Source organism: Hibiscus syriacus, unplaced genomic scaffold, assembly GCF_006381635.1.
Source record: "Hibiscus syriacus cultivar Baekdansim isolate YM2019G1 unplaced genomic scaffold, ASM638163v2 tig00012104_pilon, whole genome shotgun sequence".
Classification (NCBI taxonomy): domain Eukaryota; kingdom Viridiplantae; phylum Streptophyta; class Magnoliopsida; order Malvales; family Malvaceae; genus Hibiscus; species Hibiscus syriacus.
Window position 1 is genome coordinate 17,753 of NW_024062265.1, and position 20,764 is coordinate 38,516.

Genomic DNA, 20,764 nt, shown 5'->3' on the forward strand with positions numbered 1-20,764 from the left:
ATTTAAAAATTAAAAATTAAAAATATAAATTATTTCAAATACCACTGACCATTAAGCGCGGGTTCGAAAATGCCATTGACATTTCAATTTTGTCAATTTTAACACTGATGTTTATGTTTATTACGATGACATTTCATCTCTGTGCCGTGACGGTAGTGATATGTCTCCCTCATCAAAACGACAGCATTTTGACGCAACCATTTTGATACTTAAAAAACCAAAAACTATTTTTTTGAAAAATTTAAAAAAACCCCAAAACTACATTGTTTTATTATATGTATTTGATTAAAAATTGCTTCTCATGAGATTTGAATCAATACTAAACACCCAACCACCAAGTTAACTTAAAAACTTATTCTATTTTTAACAAAATTAATATATATGTTAAATAATAGTTGTATACTTCCATCTTCCTCGCAAATTCATAGACGTTTCAGTGATGCCAATCAACTATTCGACTAAATGCCAAACTCAAGATTTTGATTTGGCTTCCAGGTTGAATACCCAATCTTCCTTGAAGATTTTCAATTCAATACTCGACGTTCTTGTTAAGAAAGATATTGATCAAGAACCCTTCGGCTAACGTATTATGTGTGCAAAATTATATTCTTGCACTCGTCTTTTCCATTGTCATCTCACATAATATGATACCAAAGCTTTCCTCTTTATATATGTATATGAATTCTCTCTCTCCTTTATCTTCAAATAATAAAAACCCCATACATGTTCAAAATGGGATATTGGCAGTGGTAGTGGTTATGGAGGCCAAAGAAGTTATGGTGGTGGTAACAATTATGGCACTGGTGGTAGCTACGAAAGCAATTCTGATCAGTCTGAACAAATTTTTGCCATCTTATACGTTGATCTTTGCCCTCTATAAAGCTTGATGCTTTTTCAGTGTTAAAAAAAATCTTGGAAAGCTCGAGCTTGGCTGTTGAAAATCTTGAGCTTGGCATTTTGACGAGCAATTGATTAGCATTACTGAAATGTCTATGGATTTGGATTGATAAGAAAGATGAAAATATACAAATACTATTTACCATATATATTAATTTTGTTGAGAATATAACAAGTTTTTAAGTTAGCATGGTAGTTGGGCATATAACATTTGTTTGTGGAGAACCTTGGTTCAAATCTCATGAGAAGCAATTTTTAATCAAATAACTCTAATAAAACATCGTTTTGGATTTTTTAAGCATCAAAATGGTTGCACCAAAACGATGTCGTTTTGATGAGGGAGTCACATTATCACCGTCACGGCATAGAGATGTCATGTCATCGTGCCGTAATGAATTAATGGTTGGATGGTATAATTGGAGCTAAACATAAACATCAGTGCTAAAATTGACAAAATTAAAACGTCAGTGACATTTTCGAGTCCGCACTTAAAGATCAATAGTATTTAAAGTAGTTTACCCTATTTTAAAAAATAACATTTTGAGATAACCTCAAAACTTTGAAAGCCTTCATTTGAACCCCTAAACTCATGTCGACCGTCGCCCTTTTCCGTTGATGAAGCTCCACCCAACTTCATCTCCCCCGAAAACCAAAACCCTTATGTGTATGGGATCCTAAATTAAATTAGAATCGAATTCTTAAATTTCATTGCAAAAACAACTAATTAATCGACTAGTTACCAATTTAGGGCGCTGCGGGTTGTTAATTTTCCCCCACGCGTAACTTACTCCTGAACTTGACTTTTTGGTAACGCATACCACAAAATTTTTTTTAATTAAAATGAATATTTTTTAAAATGACAAATACGTTTTTGGGTGCCCAATCACACCCTAATCAAAGGTTGGTGGCGACTCCTCGAATCATGTTTAATCATTAACATGTCACTAAATTATTTGAAATCGAGCTTGTGTTTTTTTTTAAAAATTGTTTTTGATAGTACCAATACTTTCTTATTCTCAACAACTAGAATTTTTCACCTTTTCGATGTTAATAGGAGAATATTGTTCGAAGCTCTTCAAAGTGAAGCAGGGAAGAAGCTACTGAGGAGATCTGGAAGAGCTCCTGATGATATTTTCAGTGTTGTTCTTGTTGAAAAAGATAGGTAAAATGATTCATGTCATAAACCGCAAACGACACGGTACTATCCCGGAATCGTATTGTGTCGGTATAGTAAGCACAATATTGTTGTTTCTTTTTATCGTCCGCTTAATCTCGAGATTTATGGACAACCGGAAAGGATAATTGCGGCTTATGGACATGTAGACATGTAGTAGGACATCGCCGGTCATTAAGTTGTTAAGCTTTCCGACTCGATTTGGTTTACCGTCTTTAATCATTAAATTTGTTGATGGAATTTCAGATCATATATTAAATCAGAAGCGGTGTTGAAGATCATGGAATACCTGGAATTGCCTTTCCCTCGGCTTGCATTCTTCATGCAATTCATACCCTTGTAAGTCATCCCTTTCGGATTCTCAATGGTGATCTCTGTCATCATTTCTTTGTTTTCGATTTGCGCCGATTGCAGGCTCGTAAGGGACTTCATGTACGACAACATCGCGAACAACCGGTATGCGATTTTTGGGTATTTGACTTCTTGCAAGATATGAAGCAATACAATGAATAGTAAGTCATATATCACACAAAAATGGAGGGCATCTTGATAAGTCCTGCTGTATATGAGTCCTGATGTTTCATCTTGTTTCTTGACTAATTATGTTGTAAATTATGAAAGGTCTCACTATGAATACGATACATATATTAAGCATTTATCGTGTTTAAATGTGTTGGTGTCGTGTTTATTACATTGTTTCACCCTGCTGTGTATGAGTCCTGATGTTTAAACATATAATAATCCTATAGCGATCCAGATTTCTAACTCTGCGTCGTGAAATCGTGTTGAAATGTACCTAAAACTCAATTTTTCACTGCACATAATCATACATGGAATGGTCTTCTAATGCATCATGCAAGGTGTGTTTTAAATAGTTTTGCCCGCAAGTAGACTCACTAAAATTGATAGTTTAAGTATTAAACACGTAATTTATCAAAAATATTGGCAGGCGAAGTTATAGCTAGGGATATTCGCGTCGTCGCTAGTAATATACATATCCTCCACTATTTCACCATTTTTTTCTTCATTAACATTCGCTAATAATATACATATTCGGATATGCTTATAGATGAGGCGAAGCTAATAACAGTTTTGCTACTTAAGAATACTGAAGTTGAATTAGGTTTGGAAGGTGTTAGGGATAGATTAAGAGAGGTGTTGGAGTGGGATCGTATCTCTCGAAAATTTTAAATTTTCATATTGATGAACTAATTCCATTTCCTCCAAATTATTAAATTAACTTCCTAAATGTTTGTAGACCTCACACAAAATTACACATCTATCCCTATTTTTTACACCCAATTAAGTTCCTATATTTTTAAATTTTATCGATTCATCCATTTGACAAACGATAATTGGTAAATCTAATGGATTTTTTATTAGTTGGTATCTAATATCACATCACAATTTTATCTAGTGATATATCTAAAAATTTATTTATTTTTAATATTTTTTTAAAAATAGAATTATTTTAGAATTATAATATTTTTTAAATAAAATTATATTTAAACATTTTTATAAATTTTATATGGTACTACCGTTGTGTGTCACATGAAAATAATATCTTAGAGATAATTGTTAAAACTTAACTGTCAAAGTTACTCAAAATGCTCAATTGATTCAATTTAACAATTCTAAGTTTCAATTAATTTGATTTTTCAAATTATAGATTTAATTGGATAAAAAAATAAGAGTTTAATATTTGTAAAAAAATTCTAATTTTTTTCAATTTAACAATTCTAAGTTTCAATTAAATTGTTAATTCTCGAGATGAACTAAAATACAAAAAGAAAAGGAAATTTTTTTTTATAATTTTTTTTAAATATTTGTAAAAAAATTCTAATTTTTTTCAATATTTTTTTCTAACATTCATTATTAAAGGCTCAATTTTTGTCAATACTTTCTATTTTTTCTATATTTATTATTGGGGACATACTTTTTAAAATTCAATATTTTCTAATATTTATTTGTTGTTATGAATCTAATTTTTCAATACTTTTTGTTGGAGGTTTAATTTTTTAAGTACTTCCTACCAGTTGGTTTTACCATGATATATTTTTTACACAATAATATTAAGTTATTAACATCTTGAAAATGGATTCAAAATCCTGCTCAAGCCATCGATATTAAAGAATATTCTCATCAAGTCATGTCGGTTAGGCAGAAGAAATCTTCTCATGTCTCTCCTTTTCACATCTCGATTATAGTCATAATGTTGATCACTTTCTTTCTTAACAACAATCGTTACAAGTTTTGTTTATTTTGCTCTATTTTAAGAAAACATATGCTTCTTCACCATCACTGTTACTTGAATAAGGCCCTTAAGCTTTCATCTATTTGATGGTGTCCCACTTGAATCGCTCTCGTTGCATCTTCTGGGTTCAAACTCTGTCGAATGTCGATGTTGCTACCTTTACATAGTAAGTCCATGATGTTACATTGTCGATGCCATCAGCTTCTGAGGATGAACGCGAAGTTGGTTTTCTTTCTTCTCTTATGAGTTCTCTCTATGATAAATGATGGGATTGTGGTTTCAAACTGGGTTTTTTTACCCAAAAATCACCTAAAAATAAAATATTCTCTATTAGTCTTCTTTTTCTAAATATTTTTTAATCTAACATATTTTTAGAGGAGAGAGAAAGAGGCGCGATTGGTGAAAAGTGCCTTAAGAAGAAAGAGAATATAATTGTCAGATTTCTCCTTGAAGACGCATCCCTTAAAGAGAATTTTACCTTGTTTGGAAGACGCATCTCCTGAGACGTGCCTTCCTCATTTTTTATTATTTAATTAATTAATATTTTATTCAATTTTTTATTATTTTTTGTTTAATATATAAAAACAATTAAATAAAAAAATTAAAATTCAAAAACGTGTGTACCTCTAGGAATGGCATGAGATACGAATCCGACAAGTTTCTACCCGATTCGACCCATTATTCTTATTCCATATTTGCTTTTAGTTAAAGGGTTTTCTCTGCATTTTGCAGTAATTTCATAGCACAAATCCTTTGCCTACTCAGTACTCATCTTCCAAACCAAAACCAAAAGCGCATCCTTTATTTTGAAGCAATTTCTTTTTGAAGCTTTGATTTCTTCTTTCTTGTTTTTGTTTCCCCTTTCCTCCATAACAAAAATTAATCTCTAGATTGTTTCTGTGTGTGTTCAATCTTACTTGCTTGTTTTTTTCTCAACCATCGAATTCCAGATCCTCTCACCAGGAAGTCTAGTTTGATTTTGAAGTCCCCAAGTATTTACCAGAGTCATGGGCAATTGCTTCTCTGTACAATGTAGTTTCGAAAATATCCTCATTCGTGGTTGGGATTGCATCGTTGGACGGGCTAATTACGTGTGCAAGCTTAAAGAAAATCTTCCTACCTTATCTGCTGCTCTTGATGAACTGAAGGTTCGAAGGGATGACGTGCAATGGAAGGTTGATCTGGAAGAACAACGGCTACTGAAGCGACTCCATGAAGTTGATCTATGGCTTTCACAGGCGGCAACTATGATAACAGAGGCGGAAAAGTTGATTGAAGATGGCCGTCAACAAAGAAATAACTTGTGTCTCGGCGGCTGCCTCTCCAAGAATTGTCTGTCTACCTACAAGTTCGGGAAAAAGGTGGCCAAAATACTTGAAGACATAAAGGATCACATAAGTAAAGGAGTTTTTGACAAGGTAGCAGAGACTCAGCCCGCTCCTTCAGTTGTATTACGACCCGAGGAGCGGCCAATTGCTCTTGAATCCACATTCGAAAAGGCATGGAGTTGCATCATGGACAAAGATGTGGGGATCATTGGCCTCTACGGCACAGGAGGCGTTGGAAAGACAACACTCTTGACCCAAATCAACAACAAGTTCAGCACCACACCACAGGGTTTCGACATTGTAATCTGGTCGCTGGTGTCTAAAGATTACAATGTTGAAAAGATTCAAGACAGGATTGGTGGGAAAATTGGGTTTTCGGATGAATCTTGGAAAAATAGAAGTGTTGACCAAAAAGCTGAAGATATCTATGGAGTCTTGCGCCACAAGAGATTTGTTGTATTATTGGATGATCTATGGGAGAGGGTGGATTTGAACAAAGTTGGGATTCCAAAACCAACCCAAGAAAATGGTTCCAAACTAATTTTCACCACTCGATTAAAAGAGGTTTGTGGCGAAATGGAAGCTCGACATAATTTTAGAGTGGAGTGTCTGAAATTCAAGGACGCTTGGAAATTATTCCAAGACAAGGTTGGAGATGAAACCCTCAATAGCCATCCAGATATTCCGAAATTAGCCGAGCAAGTAGCCAAAGAGTGTGATGGACTGCCTCTTGCACTGATTGCGATCGGCCGTGCCATGGCTTGCAAGACAACACCTGGGGAATGGAAATATGCAATTGAGAAGTTGAAGCGATCGGCGTTACCCAAAATGGAAAATGAGGTATTTCCGCTTTTAAAATTCAGTTATGATTATCTAGATCACACAATGAAATGCTGCCTCCTATACTGTTGCCTGTATCCTGAAGATTATACTATTCCCAAAAGGAGATTGGTGGAGTATTGGTTTTGTGAAGGGTTGTTGAATGAATTTGATAGAATTAGTGAAGCTCAAATGCAAGGAGACTACATTGTCAACTCTCTTCTCAGTGCCTGTTTATTGGAAAGAGGTGGAGAAGAACGTGTGAAGATGCATGATGTGATCCGTGACATGGGTTTGTGGATAGCATGCGAGGTTGAAGAGAAAGAGAAGAGTTTTTTTGTAAAATCAGGGGCTCAATTATTCGAGGAGCCAGCTTTTAGGGCATGGGAAGGTGCAAAAAGGATGTCGGTGATGAAAAATCAGATTAAAGTTCTCAAAGGAACCCCTAAATGCCCTAATCTTCAAACTTTGTTTCTTAGCGAAAATAACTTGCGGGTGATCAGCGATGGCTTCTTCCAGTTTATGCCTCATCTAACTGTTTTGGATTTGTCGGCGAACATTGAATTAGAAGGACTACCAAAGGGAATTTCACGATTGATTTCTCTAGAATGTCTTGATCTATCTGGGACTGGTATAACAGAGTTGCCAATGGAGTTGGAATCTTTGACAAAACTGAAAATGTTGGACTTGACTGGCATGTTTCTCAGAAGAATCCCACAGAATTTGATATCTAGTTTTTCCGAGTTGCAAATATTCAGGTTGGGGCATCTGTCAAGTGGAGTTTATCCCGAGGAAGACAATGTTTTGGATGGGGGTGATAATGAAAAGCTCATAGAGGAATTGAAAAATCTGAAACATCTGAATAGACTAGGGATAATAATACAAAGCATGTCTGCTCTACAAAGATTTCTAAGCCACCACTTGTTTCGATGCAGCACCGAAGCACTAGACTTGGGGTATTTTAGGGAGACAAATGTGTTTAATGTTTTATGTTTAGAAAACATGGAGCGTCTGGAGAGGTTAGAAATCTTTGGCTGTGGAAACATGGAGGAGATGAAAATGGAAAAACTGCATACCAGGGGTTCTCCGAGTACTAATTATACTTCAGGCTTCCACACGTTGAGGGAAGTTAGTATTGTAACATGTCAAAAATTGAAGGACGTTACCTGGCTGTTTCTTGCTCCAAATCTCAGGTCTCTTTCGATAGCTGGGTGTGCAAAAATGGAAGAAATACTGAGCGAGGGAAGACTCGGAGAAGTTGCAGATGTGGTGGGAATTCCATTCACTACACCATTTCTGAACCTTCAAACACTAAGTCTCTGTGCACTACCGGGATTGAAGAGCATATACTGGGATGCCCTACCCTTCCCATGTCTGAAACGTATTGAAATAGTCGTTTGTCCAAAACTGAAGAAGCTTCCTCTCAACTCTGACAGTGCAAAAGGGAATCACATCACCATTAGGGGATACCCATACTGGTGGGAACAGCTAGAATGGGAGAATGAAGCCACTCGAAATGCTTTTATGCCATCTTTTCAAGCACGTGTTTATTGAAGTGAAACAATGTCAATTTTTTATTTAGGGTAAACAAATATATATATATATATATATATATATAATTTATGTGTTTGAACTTGAAATTTAGTCAAATTATCAATACTATTTTTATTTGATTTGATTAATTTTTGGGTTACTCCGTTTTAGTACTTAAAACTTTTAATTTTTTTAAAATCATACTTAACGTTTAATTTTCATTTCATTTAATATCCACTGTTAAAAAATTAACACGTTTAGTACCTAAACTATTAGTTGTAGTTTGTTTCAGTACCTAAACTTTCAATTTTTTCAAAATCATACCTAACGTTTAGTTTTCATTTTAGTACTCATCGTTAAAAATTTAATGTGTTTAGTACCTAAACTACAAACTTTTAATTTTTTCAAAACCATATCTAACATTTAGTTTTCATTTCATTTTAGTACTTTGTAGTTAAAAAATTAACGCATTTAGTACCTAAATTATCATTTGTGATTTGTCTTGGTACCTAAAATTTCAATTTTTTCAAAATCATACCTAACATTTAGTTTCATTTCATTTTAGTAACTGTTGTTAAAAACTTAATGCGTTTAGTACCTAAACTATCAATTTTGGTCTATTTTAGTACCTAAACTTTTAAGTGTTTCAAAATCATATCTAACGTTTAGTTTTCATTCTATTTTAGTACAATGTCGTTAAAACATTAACGAGTTTAGTACATAAATTATCAGTTTTGGTCTGTTTTAGTACCTAAACTTCCAATTTTTTCAAAATCATACCTAACGTTTAGTTTTCATTTTAGTACTCGTCGTTAAAAATTTAATGTGTTTAGTACCTAAACTATCAGTTTTGGTCAGTTTTAGAATCTAAACTTTCAATTTTTTTCAAAACCATATCTAACATTTAGTTTTCATTTCATTTTAGTACTTTGTCGTTAAAAATTAACGCATTTAGTACCTAAACTATCATTTGTGATTTGTTTTGATATCTAAACTTTCATTTTTTTTCAAAACCATATCCAACGTTTAGTTTTCATTTCATTTTAGTACCCGTCTTTAAAAATTTAATGCCTTTAGTACCTAAACTATCAGTTTTGGTCTATTTTAGTACCTAAACTTTCATTTTTTTTTCAAAATCATACCTAACGTTTAGTTTTCATTTCATTTTAGTACCACGTCGTTAAAAAATTAACGCGTTTAGTACCTAAACTATCAATTGTGATTTGTTTTGGTACCTAAACATTCATTTTTTTCAAAACCATACCTAACGTTTAGTTTTCATTTCATTTTAGTACCCGTCGTTAAAAACTTAATAGGAGAATGAAGCCACTCAAAATGCTTTTATCCCCTCTTTTCAAGCTGATTGACGGAATAAATCAATTGTGAACCTCATCGTGAATGGATCCTTAAAAGAACTTTAAATTCTTTTTATATATTATATATTAATTTTATATTTGTATCTTTAAAATTTTATAATATCTTACCTCTGAATTTTTAAAATACTTTCTAAAAATAAAATCCAACGTGGGTTTCATAACTTACTCATGCTCACACTGTTCTTAAGGGTCAGGAAAAATGGTCTTACCTTATACCATGGTCAAGCCTACAAGCAAAGTTTTAGTATTCGACACGAGAAGTCAATTGAAACGAAATCATCGCCTAGAAGTAACCTGTTCATCCAACACATCAAAGATCTATCATGGCATGACATTTTAAAAATATATATATAATTATGTTTAATTTATCTTTCAAAAAATAAAAATCATAAAAACAATTAAAAAATTTAAACTTTTAGTTGTTTTTATTATTTTTAAATAATTTTTTAAAACCTGTTTAGGATTTTATTAGAATTTATTTTTACAATTTTCAATATATATTTTTTATACGGAAAGAAACCTGATTCAGTCACATTGTAAACACTTCCTTTTATCAACGAGATTATTCGGTAAGTTCATATAAAAAGAGTCAAAGTGAGAATGTCAGTATACTACTTGAGCCATTTTAGGTATTAAGCCAAACTGCAATAATTGCTTAGTTAAGGCATATGAAATTGATTGTTTTAAGATTTCGATCTAAAATTTTATGGAGAAAAATAATAAATTAAATATTTTATTTTAGTAAAAAAGGTATCTTAAACCCATGATGATTTTTCTACGCTCGACGAGCAGCGATGGGCATCACTAACGACGAGCACCATTAATTTAATTTATAAAAATTTAAATGCTAAATGACTCAACGTATGATTATAAATTAGTTAAAAATTTAAAGAAAAATTAACTAAAATAAATGGTAAACTATATCAGTTACCACTTAATTATTGTCCCTTTTCATTTTAACCAATATTTTTGAAATTTTGTCAATCGGGTCACTCAGCTATTTAAATGCATTCAATTAAGTCACTCGTCGTTAATATTTAAGGGAAAAGCTTATGTGGCAGTTAAAATATTTGGTATAATTACACATTTTGGTCACTGTTACTTATATATTCTATCAATTTAGTCCTAATTTAAATAAATTAAAATAAACTTAGCCCTCAAATCAAATGATGCCATGTATAATTACCAAATTCAACTTTTTTTTAATTTATTTTAATTTTAAAAGTTATGATATATTTTATATTTATAACAAATCTTTTTTCTAAAAAATTGAATAACTCAAGCAATAATTTATGATATTAAATTTAAAGCAAACTAAATTTATCGCCCTTTTGATATAGGTCAATCTTTTAGTGAAATTTTTTTCATGCTAAGTCCATCGAGAATCTTATCAATGTAAACTTTTATTAAAGATGAACATAAATTTTTATGGTAGGAGGTGAATTTTTAAAATTTTAAAGGAAGAATTTGTCAAACGTGAAAAAAATATATGTCACATTTTCTATTAGAAATTTACTAGATAAAAATTTCTTAGTTTTACAGGTTATATTAAATCACCTTTTTTTAGTAGAATGTCATTTACAAATAGTAATAGGATAAAAATTTTGTCCGGTAAATTTTATATGCATGGGCTAATCAACTATATTTTCCTTACAATCAAAAGAGGTTATGATACCATTGACGGGATGCTTCTAAGAACCATAAATAGAATTTCTAGTAAAAAAATTATTTCGTTTTAAATATAGAATATGCCATACCTTTTAAAATCTTTTAAAATTAAGATTTGAGGGTTAAGTTTATTTTAATTTATTAAAATTAGGACCAAATTGATAATATATATATAAGTAACAGTGATCAAATGTAATTATATCAAATATTTTAACTGCCACATCAACTTCTTTGTTAAATATTAATTGCAAGTTGCTTAATTGAATGAATTTAAATGGTTGAATGACCTGATTGACAAAATTTCAAAAATATTGGTCAAAATGAAATGAGACAACATTTAGGCGGTCTACTTGTATAGTTTACCCTTTATTTTAAATAAAGAATCTTTAAATTTTTAACTAATTTATAATTATCATTAAGTCCTTGAGAATTTAAATTTTTATAAATTAAATTAACATGACATTTTGCAGCGTTTTGTGTTCACAAACGCCGCTAACTTTTGTGGTGCTGCTTTGACCAGGACTTCTTGCGGCGTTTTTACTATCGCCAAACAGGAAAGCTTTTAGTGACGCTTAACTATAGGACTGAAAAACGCCACTAAAAGTTTATTTTATTGTAGTGATGACAAGAACTATAATAATCTTTTTAGAAATATATATATATATATATATATATATATATATATATATATATATATATATATATATTTAATAATTTATGTGATTATAAATAATATTTGTTCATAATTTTATAGTATAGTAATAACGTACACACATCATGTTAACACAATTACTCAAATATAAATTCTGAAAAAAAAAATATAATAGTTCATTTTATATTCGATAAATTTGAAATGACCATCTAGTTCAGTTGGTAGAGCACAAGGTTCTTAACCTTGAGGTCGTGGGATCGAGTCTCATGGAAGGCATTTCATAATTCGGATGTCTCCTACGGAAGCTGCCCACAACCTAATATTGGGGGCAGCCTACTATCTTACCTCCCCTTATCCCATTACATATGGGAACAAGGGACAACCATTTATATTCGATAAATTTAGAAATAATTTCCAAATATAAGTTCCATGATCAAAAGGATTGACTTTGAGCAATTGGTGATGTGATGAGGAATGATCGTTCCATGGCTCCGGGGGCCACTGTAGATATTTAAATTTTGATTTATTTTGATTTTGTCCCTATTTTTTATTATTAGTTATAATTCGTCCCTGAATTAAAATCTTGACTCGGTCCTGAATGAAATCCTGTTATTTCTGTGCTATCTTTTTGTTTTAGCCCTTGAGTTTCCTAAATAATCTTCCACTGTCATCTTCATGGATTAGATATTATTTCCCAGATTTTCTCTCTATATACTAATTCAATTCTTTCACCTTTTCTAACCAAAAGTTATCTCCTTTTTCATCATTGTATCTTGGGAACAAAAGGGTATTCTCCATTGGAAGAAAATGGCAGCTGTCTTTACATCTCCAACTCAACCCTTTTCATCATCCAATCGATTGAGAGGTACAGTGTTTGTATTCATGGATCGGTCGAGGGGAGTTCAGGATGATCACTACTGAAATTTTTAAATTTTCATATAGTTTAATTATTTTTTATATTTTTTTATTGATGATTTAATTCCGTCCTCCTAAAATTTTATGATTAGTAGATGGCATAAAATTAGGGTTATTTTCATGTCTAAAGTTGTGTGCTTTTCAATGCAGCTAGTAGCTTTATGGGTGCCTCATTGCCCAGTAATTCTCCAAAGTTGAAGAGATCAGTCAAGATTAGTGGGAGAATTAGTGCTGCTGCTACTACTGTTACAAAAGGTCCCATGGAAGATATTAAAGAGTATGGACTCCCAACTTACTTCTATTGATTCCTTTTTCTTACAAAAAGTTGTATGGTGAGATTTGAACCCAAGACCTCGAAGTTCTCGGGATGTCTTGCTTGTCGTTTACGGCAAGCCAAGAACTTGTAGGGGTGGAAAATGGAGGAATTCATCCTCTCCAAATGTGTTAATGTTACATGTTGAACTTAAATGTGCCTCTCAGGTATACGCTTCCTTCGTGGGCGATGTTCGAACTGGGGAAGGCTCCTGTTTATTGGAAGACGATGAACGGTCTTCCTCCGACTTCCGTAAGTGCACCATTGCTACGTTTTGATGTCATGTTGCTTGAGCTATACTCTTTAGTCTTTTTTGAATGACAGGGAGAGAAGCTGAAGCTTTTCTACAATCCAGCCTCGAGCGAACTTGCTCCAAATGAAGACTTTGGGATTGATTTTAATGGTAATTTCTCATACTCTTGTCCCTTTGCCTTTACTAATGTGATAAGAAGTACAGTCCATTGCTCGGTGACGAAAAGAACACAAACCTGTCGAAAACCCAAAATTACTCAAACATGAAATGATTTGAACTCAAAAAAATCAGAGTCCGATATGAGCCTATGACTTGATGAATTTGTAACTCTGCAGGAGGTTTCAATCAGCCTATCATGTGTGGTGGTGAACCGAGACAAATGCTGAGGAAAGCTAGAGGCAAAGCTGATAGTCCAATATACACCATACAAATATGTATTCGTAAGCATGGTATGTATGTTTCATAGATTTCAATTTTCTTTCTTGCGAATTTCCGATTTCTTTTTCCTTTGATTTCCGATCGATCACTTGTCATCATCTTCTCTAGTTTCATTTCGCAGCTGTGAACTTGATATTCTCATTCACAAAATGGAGTTGATTGGGATGGTCCTTACAGACTACAGTTTCAAGTTCCAAAGGCATGGCAAAACAGACCAACTGAATTCTTTAACCAGGTAAAATATGTTTGTATTTGATGCATATTTCGATATGGACATGAAAATATGATCTTCTAAGCTCTCGAAATGCATGAAAGTTTGGAAAATTTTGAATATACTCTATTCGATTCGACACGCACACCTTAATCCGAATATCGTGGTAACAGGGGCTAGCAGGGGAGCAGAGTAAAGAAGATGCATGTGACAGCAATATTTCCAGACACAAGTATTGTTGTGGATAGATGTGTGATGATTGGTAACTTGTCCAAGGAAGGAGTAAGTAAAAAAGAAACCTGTGTTATTTCATCTGTTTTCTTCCTCATAAGGTGAAGCATCAAGTTCATATATGAAAATTCGTAAATCCTTGACTCCATTTGCAGGGCGATCGTTGCAGTCTTGAATCTTGATCTGGTTATGGGATGCATGGACACGAACTCGCACCTGTACAACCCTCTGGCCAATGTAGACGACGGCTCATGTCCTATTGATTCCAATGCTGAGGACTAGTGGTTAGCCAGTTGCATCTCTTATGCATCTTAAATTACTCCTTGTAGTTCTCAAGATTAAAATGAAATGTTAGTTGTATAGGATGTAGATAATGGAGTCATCAACAGTGTTACAAAACAATAGAGGATTGGACCGATCAATTGTTTATCCGGTTTGACATGTCCAACCAAGAATCTTTGATTCGGTTAAGAACAGAAAAAAAATCGAACTCTCTCATCAAGTATCTAGTAGTACTACAACCCAAGACTCGAACTAAAATCATATCAATAGATGGAGTACTCTAGTTTAATAACATTCACCATTTGGAAGGATATCATCAAACACAAGTGCACAGAAGCTGATTATAAAAGCAGTATCTTTTTCTTCAAAATTCGAAGATCTAAGAACATGTTCATTGACAATACCATTACTAGTTCCTCCCTATTGACTACGCTTACTTCATTGGTACCTCACGTAAGAGCAACTTTTTTCCTGCTCTCTATATACTTGCCCGCGAGCGAATCGAATAAAATCCCGGCACCGACGCCAACCGCCAAATCGATCGTGTAGTGAACCCTTGTACCGAGTAATCTCATGGCTTGAAGCGCATTGAGTGTGTCGAATAACCATGCCAATTCCCATCACTGCATTCTCCTCATGTCCAACGATGCAATCACCGATCCATCAATGTGGCCGGAGAAGAAGAGGAAAAATGAGACATTCCCTACAGGAAAATCCATCCCTGACCCTACAAATTCCTGCCATTCATCAAAGCTTCAAACGTTAGCGCTTATATCAAAACCATATGTATGTATACCAATGTTTCAGATCAGAATATTTCAAACCATGAAAATTTAACACAAGCAGCTGACCAATCAGATAGTCTTGTTTTCCCAACCGGATAGCATTATGCAGACGGTCTGGTATTGTGCTCTTCGGAATTAGCCACCCAAGGTTGGAACCCGAAACCAAACCTAGGGTAGCAAAGCTTTAAGGCACTAGTAGGTGCTCAAACAAGACAATACCGAATCGCGAGCACGTTGCTATGCGATGCTACGGGGAGAATGAAAAGTGAGCTTTTTGCTACACGGATCACTGCTGATCAGTTGGAAGAGATTCAGGTGCTTTTCGGGTTTAAGATGGGTCATCTCTTTGTTAGGTATCTAGGAGTTCAGAATTATCTGAGAACTGTTATCCCCTTATTGAGAAGATTAAAGCCAAATTGGGACTTTAGGGTCATCTTCACCTTAGCTATACAGGTCGTTTGCAGCTTGTTCTTTCGATTATTTTTAGCATTGTTAATTTTTGGCGTCGGCGGCTCATTCTTCCCCAAGCGGTTGTTAAACGCATCGAGCAGTTTTGTGTACGGTTCATTCTTCCCCAAGGGGTCTGATTCCTCGGCTGCGGGTGCAAAGGTCAGCTGGGCTCAGGTTTATTTTTCTAAAGTAGAGGGGGGTTTGGGGTTGCGAGATTTAAAGTACTGGAATATTTGCGCCTTTTTTTTCCTTATGCCAGATACCTTGGCTAGACAGGGATCCTTGTGGGTTGCTTGGATTCATTGCTATGTGCTAAAGGGGACAAGTTTATAGCAAGTTGAGAGTAAAAGTCATTTTAGTTGGCCTATGAGAAATGCAGAGAGCAAGCTTTTCCCCTCCTTGGTGGTGTGTCGAACTGGAACATGATTACTCCCTCTTGGCTTTGGTCGGAGATAAGGGCTAAGGGTAGCATTGTTCCCTGGCATAGGTTGATATGGTTTCCTCTTAGGGTCCCTAGGCACTCGGTTATTGTTTGACTTGCGGTCTTGGGACGGCTTAACACGAAGGATAGATTGTTGCGTTGGGGTATTGTTGATGACAATTCTAGTGTGTTCTGCTGCCTATGTGAGGTTCGAGATCATATCTTCTTTTCCTGCCCGTACTTGAAGGAGGTGTGAGGGTAAGTTTTGAGATTGTGTAATATTCCTAGGCCTGTTATGGCTTGGGATCAGGAGCTGCAGTGGGATGTTACTTTTCCTAAAGGAAGATCGCTGATTTCTTGTATTTTGAAGGTAGCTTAGAGCGCTCATTTGTATTTTGTGTGGTCCGAGCTCAATTGTAGAACTTTCAGAGGCCACGAATTGAGCTCAACAAATTGAATTCAAAAACAAAACCCACATTTTCTTGTTGTTTTTGGTTTGAGATCTCAGGATATCTCATAGTCGTCTCGTGATCTCTCATTATATTCGGAATCGAATCGAGTCTAAACTTTTCAAAAGGAAAAGGAAATGAACAGTCGCATACCGTATTAAGAGCGGCTAAAATGGAATTAAGTTCCGGCCACGAAGCCAGTACGCGATGGAAGGAGCGTGTGACGACGAACCCCAGATCAAACGGCGGTGAAGAGTCCGGCACCATCCGGAGCGTGTATTCCACGAAAATGAAAAACAACAGCCCCGTCGCAAAAAAGCAGGGTATCCGGTGATATTTCGCGACATAAACGACGTCGTCCAGTGTCCATTTCATGAACGATGCCTTCCCGTGAGAAATGTCACCGTCGGAGTGATGAACGCCTGTTTTCTTGCTTGCCGTGACTTTGACGCCGTTTCCTTTTCCGTTAGCTCTGCCGGAACGTTTGTGGCGGGGGCTGAGAAGGGTTGTCGTGGCGACGGTTGCCTCGGCGGCGGTCATTGGCTGCTAATGTTGGTCGGAGAGAGGAGATTTGGAGAAATGAAAGCAGAAAGTGACACTGGAGAGTGAATGCTTTGATAGAAGAAAGAAAAATATAATGGCGGGGGTTTACAAGGAACTATTGACAAGAAAGTTGTAAACTATTTTTGGTATAATAAAATATTAGCCACTAAACTATATTCATATTTCTAATATGGATCTTAAATTTTTCTTTGTCCACTATTTTGGCCTTTTTATTGCGATAAACTAAAATGACTCTTCTAATCAATTAATGAGTGAATATGGAGGAATATGGAGGATTAAATTGAAAATAAACTTAAGATCTTGAAATGCTTGAGTCACTGTATTTCGAATTAAACGATTTTGATAGTTAAAAGAATCATTGTTATTTTTAGAGGTTCTGGATTCGAGCACCAGCGACTGTAAGATATTTGAGGGTTAATTATTAAACGATTGAGAGTATTTAAAATATATATTATCGTTTAAAAATGTTTATAACATATAAAAAAATTAAATTCAACAAACATTTTTCATTAAAGTGTACTTATAAAAAGAGTAAAGTAAATAGATGATCTCCCGACCATAGGGTGATATTTTATTGAGTCTCTCGACTATTAAAAATTACAAAATAATTTTCTAATCTGTGTTGCTTTATTATATACAGTGCACCAATAAATGTAACAGAGAATCGAATCATAGTCCTATAGAAATCATATTATAAACACTTCTAAAAGTTTTTATTATAAAATATAAAAAATGGGTAAAATTACCATTTCGGCATCCAACTTTATTGGTTTTGTTATATTAGCCCTTAAACTTTTAGTACATTTCTTTTTTTTTTTGAACATTTTCTACTTAAAGGAGAAGAATTTTATTTCTAATGAGTATTAAACCCACAATTTTATTTTTATCAAATTAATTCAAAAATGATAAAACAATAATTACATCTTTAAACTATCATCAATCATTTTTTTCTCTTTTGTCATGTCATTAAAATATCAATTAATTCATCCTTAATGAAATGTTGGTTTTACTTTTTATTTTTCAAAAATATATTTTTAAAAATTTCAATGAAGTGATTAAAACGATGAGATAGTTGACGTCAGTGTCTCAATAAGAATAAAATAAAATTATTTTATATTATATTTGAACTAGTTTGATAAAAAAAAATAAAAGTTTGAGAATTAAAAATATATATTAAAAGTTTACTCGCTAAAATAATTAAATTAGTAAAATTAGGGGACTAGAAATGTCATTCTCCCATAAAATAAAAACAATGATCATGGATTCCGTTTTCGGAGAATCCAAAGTGCATATTTTCGTGGACTTTTTTTTGTTAGTTTTTTATTCGTTTGATATAATAAATAATTTTATATAGACATAAAACAGTCAATTAATTAACTAAAATATTTCAATAAATATATGTTTTTTTATAAATAATAATAAATATATGATATTTTATCAAACGTTGAATATTATTTTTTGGTAAAAGAACTTTCAATATTATTAATAATATGTTATATCATACCATAACATTGAATAAAACTATATATTTATAAAAATTTAAATTCAAATCTTTGATATATTTTCTCCCATCGAATTTAACGATATCATCGTTGTGTTTTTATATCGAAACTAATCTACATTGTCTTTAAATTATTATAATATGTCGATCCATTTTTAGTTACCCTTATTATCGGAAAATCTTTTTTATTGAACAAGATAATCGTGTTTTTCGATCACTTGATCATCGAACAACTCAGTATATTTGAATGTCTCAGAGAAACCTTTACCCCTATTATCGCTTGATGTAACCTATCTTGATTCGAATCAATATAAAAATGGATTATAAATATTAATACGAACACGAACACGAGCAAAACTATATTAAATTAAAATCATCGTTGCTTTCGGAGAAAACAAAAAGAATCATGGCTGTCGGTGTTGGACTAGCCGTGAACCCGATGGGTCCTGCATATTATATAATATATAGCAAAAGTATAAATGAAGTTTAATATAAAATATAATTTAGTTTAAAAGGCCCAAAAAACGGAGAATATATTACATGAATATGCAGACAAAAGTGTATTTTTGTTTAAATTTAATGATTTTTATTTTATGGAATCGAGGGAAAATCAAATTTAAGTAAATAATAAAAATTAAATTTATTAAATTAATTGAATGAATAAGTGATGAGGATTAAATATAAACTATACTAATTTTATTAACATATTCTTCTATTAATATTAATAATGCATGACTTAATCAGCATTGTAAAAAATTATTATATAAAATCATCACATTTTTTTGAAATCCTAGTTTTATTAAATTGTAAAAAAATTTAAAATTATAATAAGAGTCTACAACTAATATCGTAAATTAAATATATAATTTGGACATTTTTCTATAATGTTGGAACAAGAAACTAGTCATTTTAGATCATATAAAGATCATATATGAAAATGTTAAAAACCCAACCAATAGACTCGAACGATAAATAGATACGAATAAATTTGATTGCATCCGTAAATGAACTAAAAAAGAGGATTAAACTATTGAAAGACCACTGAGAACTGCAAATCAGAACCTAATATAGTGAGAAACTTAGAAATGGAGAGCAAATTGAAGTACTTACCCTAATCGAATTTTGTTGGTATTCATAAGTGATAGAAATCATTTTATCTATTAATAGAGGACAAATTGATGTATTACAAAATTACGCAGCTATTGCCAAAGTTGTAGATATAGTGTTTTGAGAACACACCTTAACGATCGATGGTTAACGATGGCTCTGATGGGTGGTTCAACAATGAAATCACTATTTTAGTAAATGATGTTGAGAAGGGTAGCGACATTGATCCACAATAGGCTCAACAAGCTCTTGAAATAGCGGAAGCTAACTTTAGGAAAGCTGAAGGCAAGAGGCAAACAATTGAGGCAAATCTAGCTCTCATACGGGATAGGACACGAGTAGAGGCTATCAACACAATTTCGTAACTAGTTGGTTAATCAAAAGAATTTTCGTATAAACATAACTTTTGGTTTATACATCCCATTTTGATTTTGTCGATTAAATAGAATCAAATACAATCAAAAGTGAAATATGGTTTTGGTCTAACGAAAAATTTAAAAACTGAAAACGAAAATAGAAAAGGATGAAAAAGATAGAAAATCAATAAAAGAAGGTGGGTAGACAAACTTGACTTCAGAGTAAGAAAGATCAACAAGATTATAAATAAAAGTCATTTTGATCAGTCGTGACGTCGTCAAATTATACTCTGAAAAACATGAAGAGAAAAGAACGATCAAACGACCAATAAAAGAAGATAAAAATATCACAAAGATAAAATTATTCTTATTAAAAAATTAAAAAAAAAAGAATCAATGGTCGATAATCAGCATCACAATGATATCGTCGTAAGCTAAATAAAATTATTTATTTATATATATATATATATATATATCGACACAAACTTTAATAATAATAAAAAAGGGTGAGATTGTTTCTAGGAAAAACCCTAGAAGAAAGATAAAGCAAATCATCGTATTTAAATAGTCTCAAGTATAATTTATCCTACTGAAAAAATACATAAATATGTATGCAAAACGATGAGTCTTCATGAAAATTGTGGGACGTGGTAGGAGGAAGGGTTATTATTATTATATGTCCTAGTACAAAAGTATTTAAATAATATCTCAAAAATATTTTAATATTTAAAGAATTTTGTTGTTAAAAATATGTGTTTAAAATTTTTTTTCGTTATAACTTTAGGTG

At 32.9% G+C, this 20,764-nt stretch overlaps 2 protein-coding genes and 1 pseudogene across 2 annotated transcripts; 2 read left to right on the top strand and 1 right to left on the bottom strand.

Annotated features, from left to right (window-relative positions):
• The first annotated feature begins 5,180 nt into the window (after positions 1-5,180).
• On the top strand, positions 5,181-8,026 carry LOC120205046 (probable disease resistance protein At1g12290). The gene has a single exon (XM_039204993.1). It carries the CDS (start codon positions 5,333-5,335, stop codon positions 8,024-8,026), a length of 2,694 nt encoding a protein of 897 aa, XP_039060924.1. The 5' UTR covers positions 5,181-5,332.
• Positions 8,027-12,472: 4,446 nt separating this feature from the next.
• On the top strand, positions 12,473-14,449 carry LOC120205075 (annotated as a pseudogene).
• Positions 14,450-14,557: 108 nt separating this feature from the next.
• On the bottom strand, positions 14,558-17,078 carry LOC120205077 (phosphatidylcholine:diacylglycerol cholinephosphotransferase 1-like). The gene is made up of 2 exons (XM_039205014.1): positions 16,603-17,078; positions 14,558-15,081 (listed from the first exon to the last, which is right to left on the bottom strand). The coding sequence occupies exons 1-2, from the start codon at positions 16,987-16,989 to the stop codon at positions 14,965-14,967; spliced, it is 504 nt and encodes a 167-aa protein (XP_039060945.1). The 5' UTR covers positions 16,990-17,078; the 3' UTR covers positions 14,558-14,964.
• Between the last annotated feature and the right edge of the window lie 3,686 nt (positions 17,079-20,764).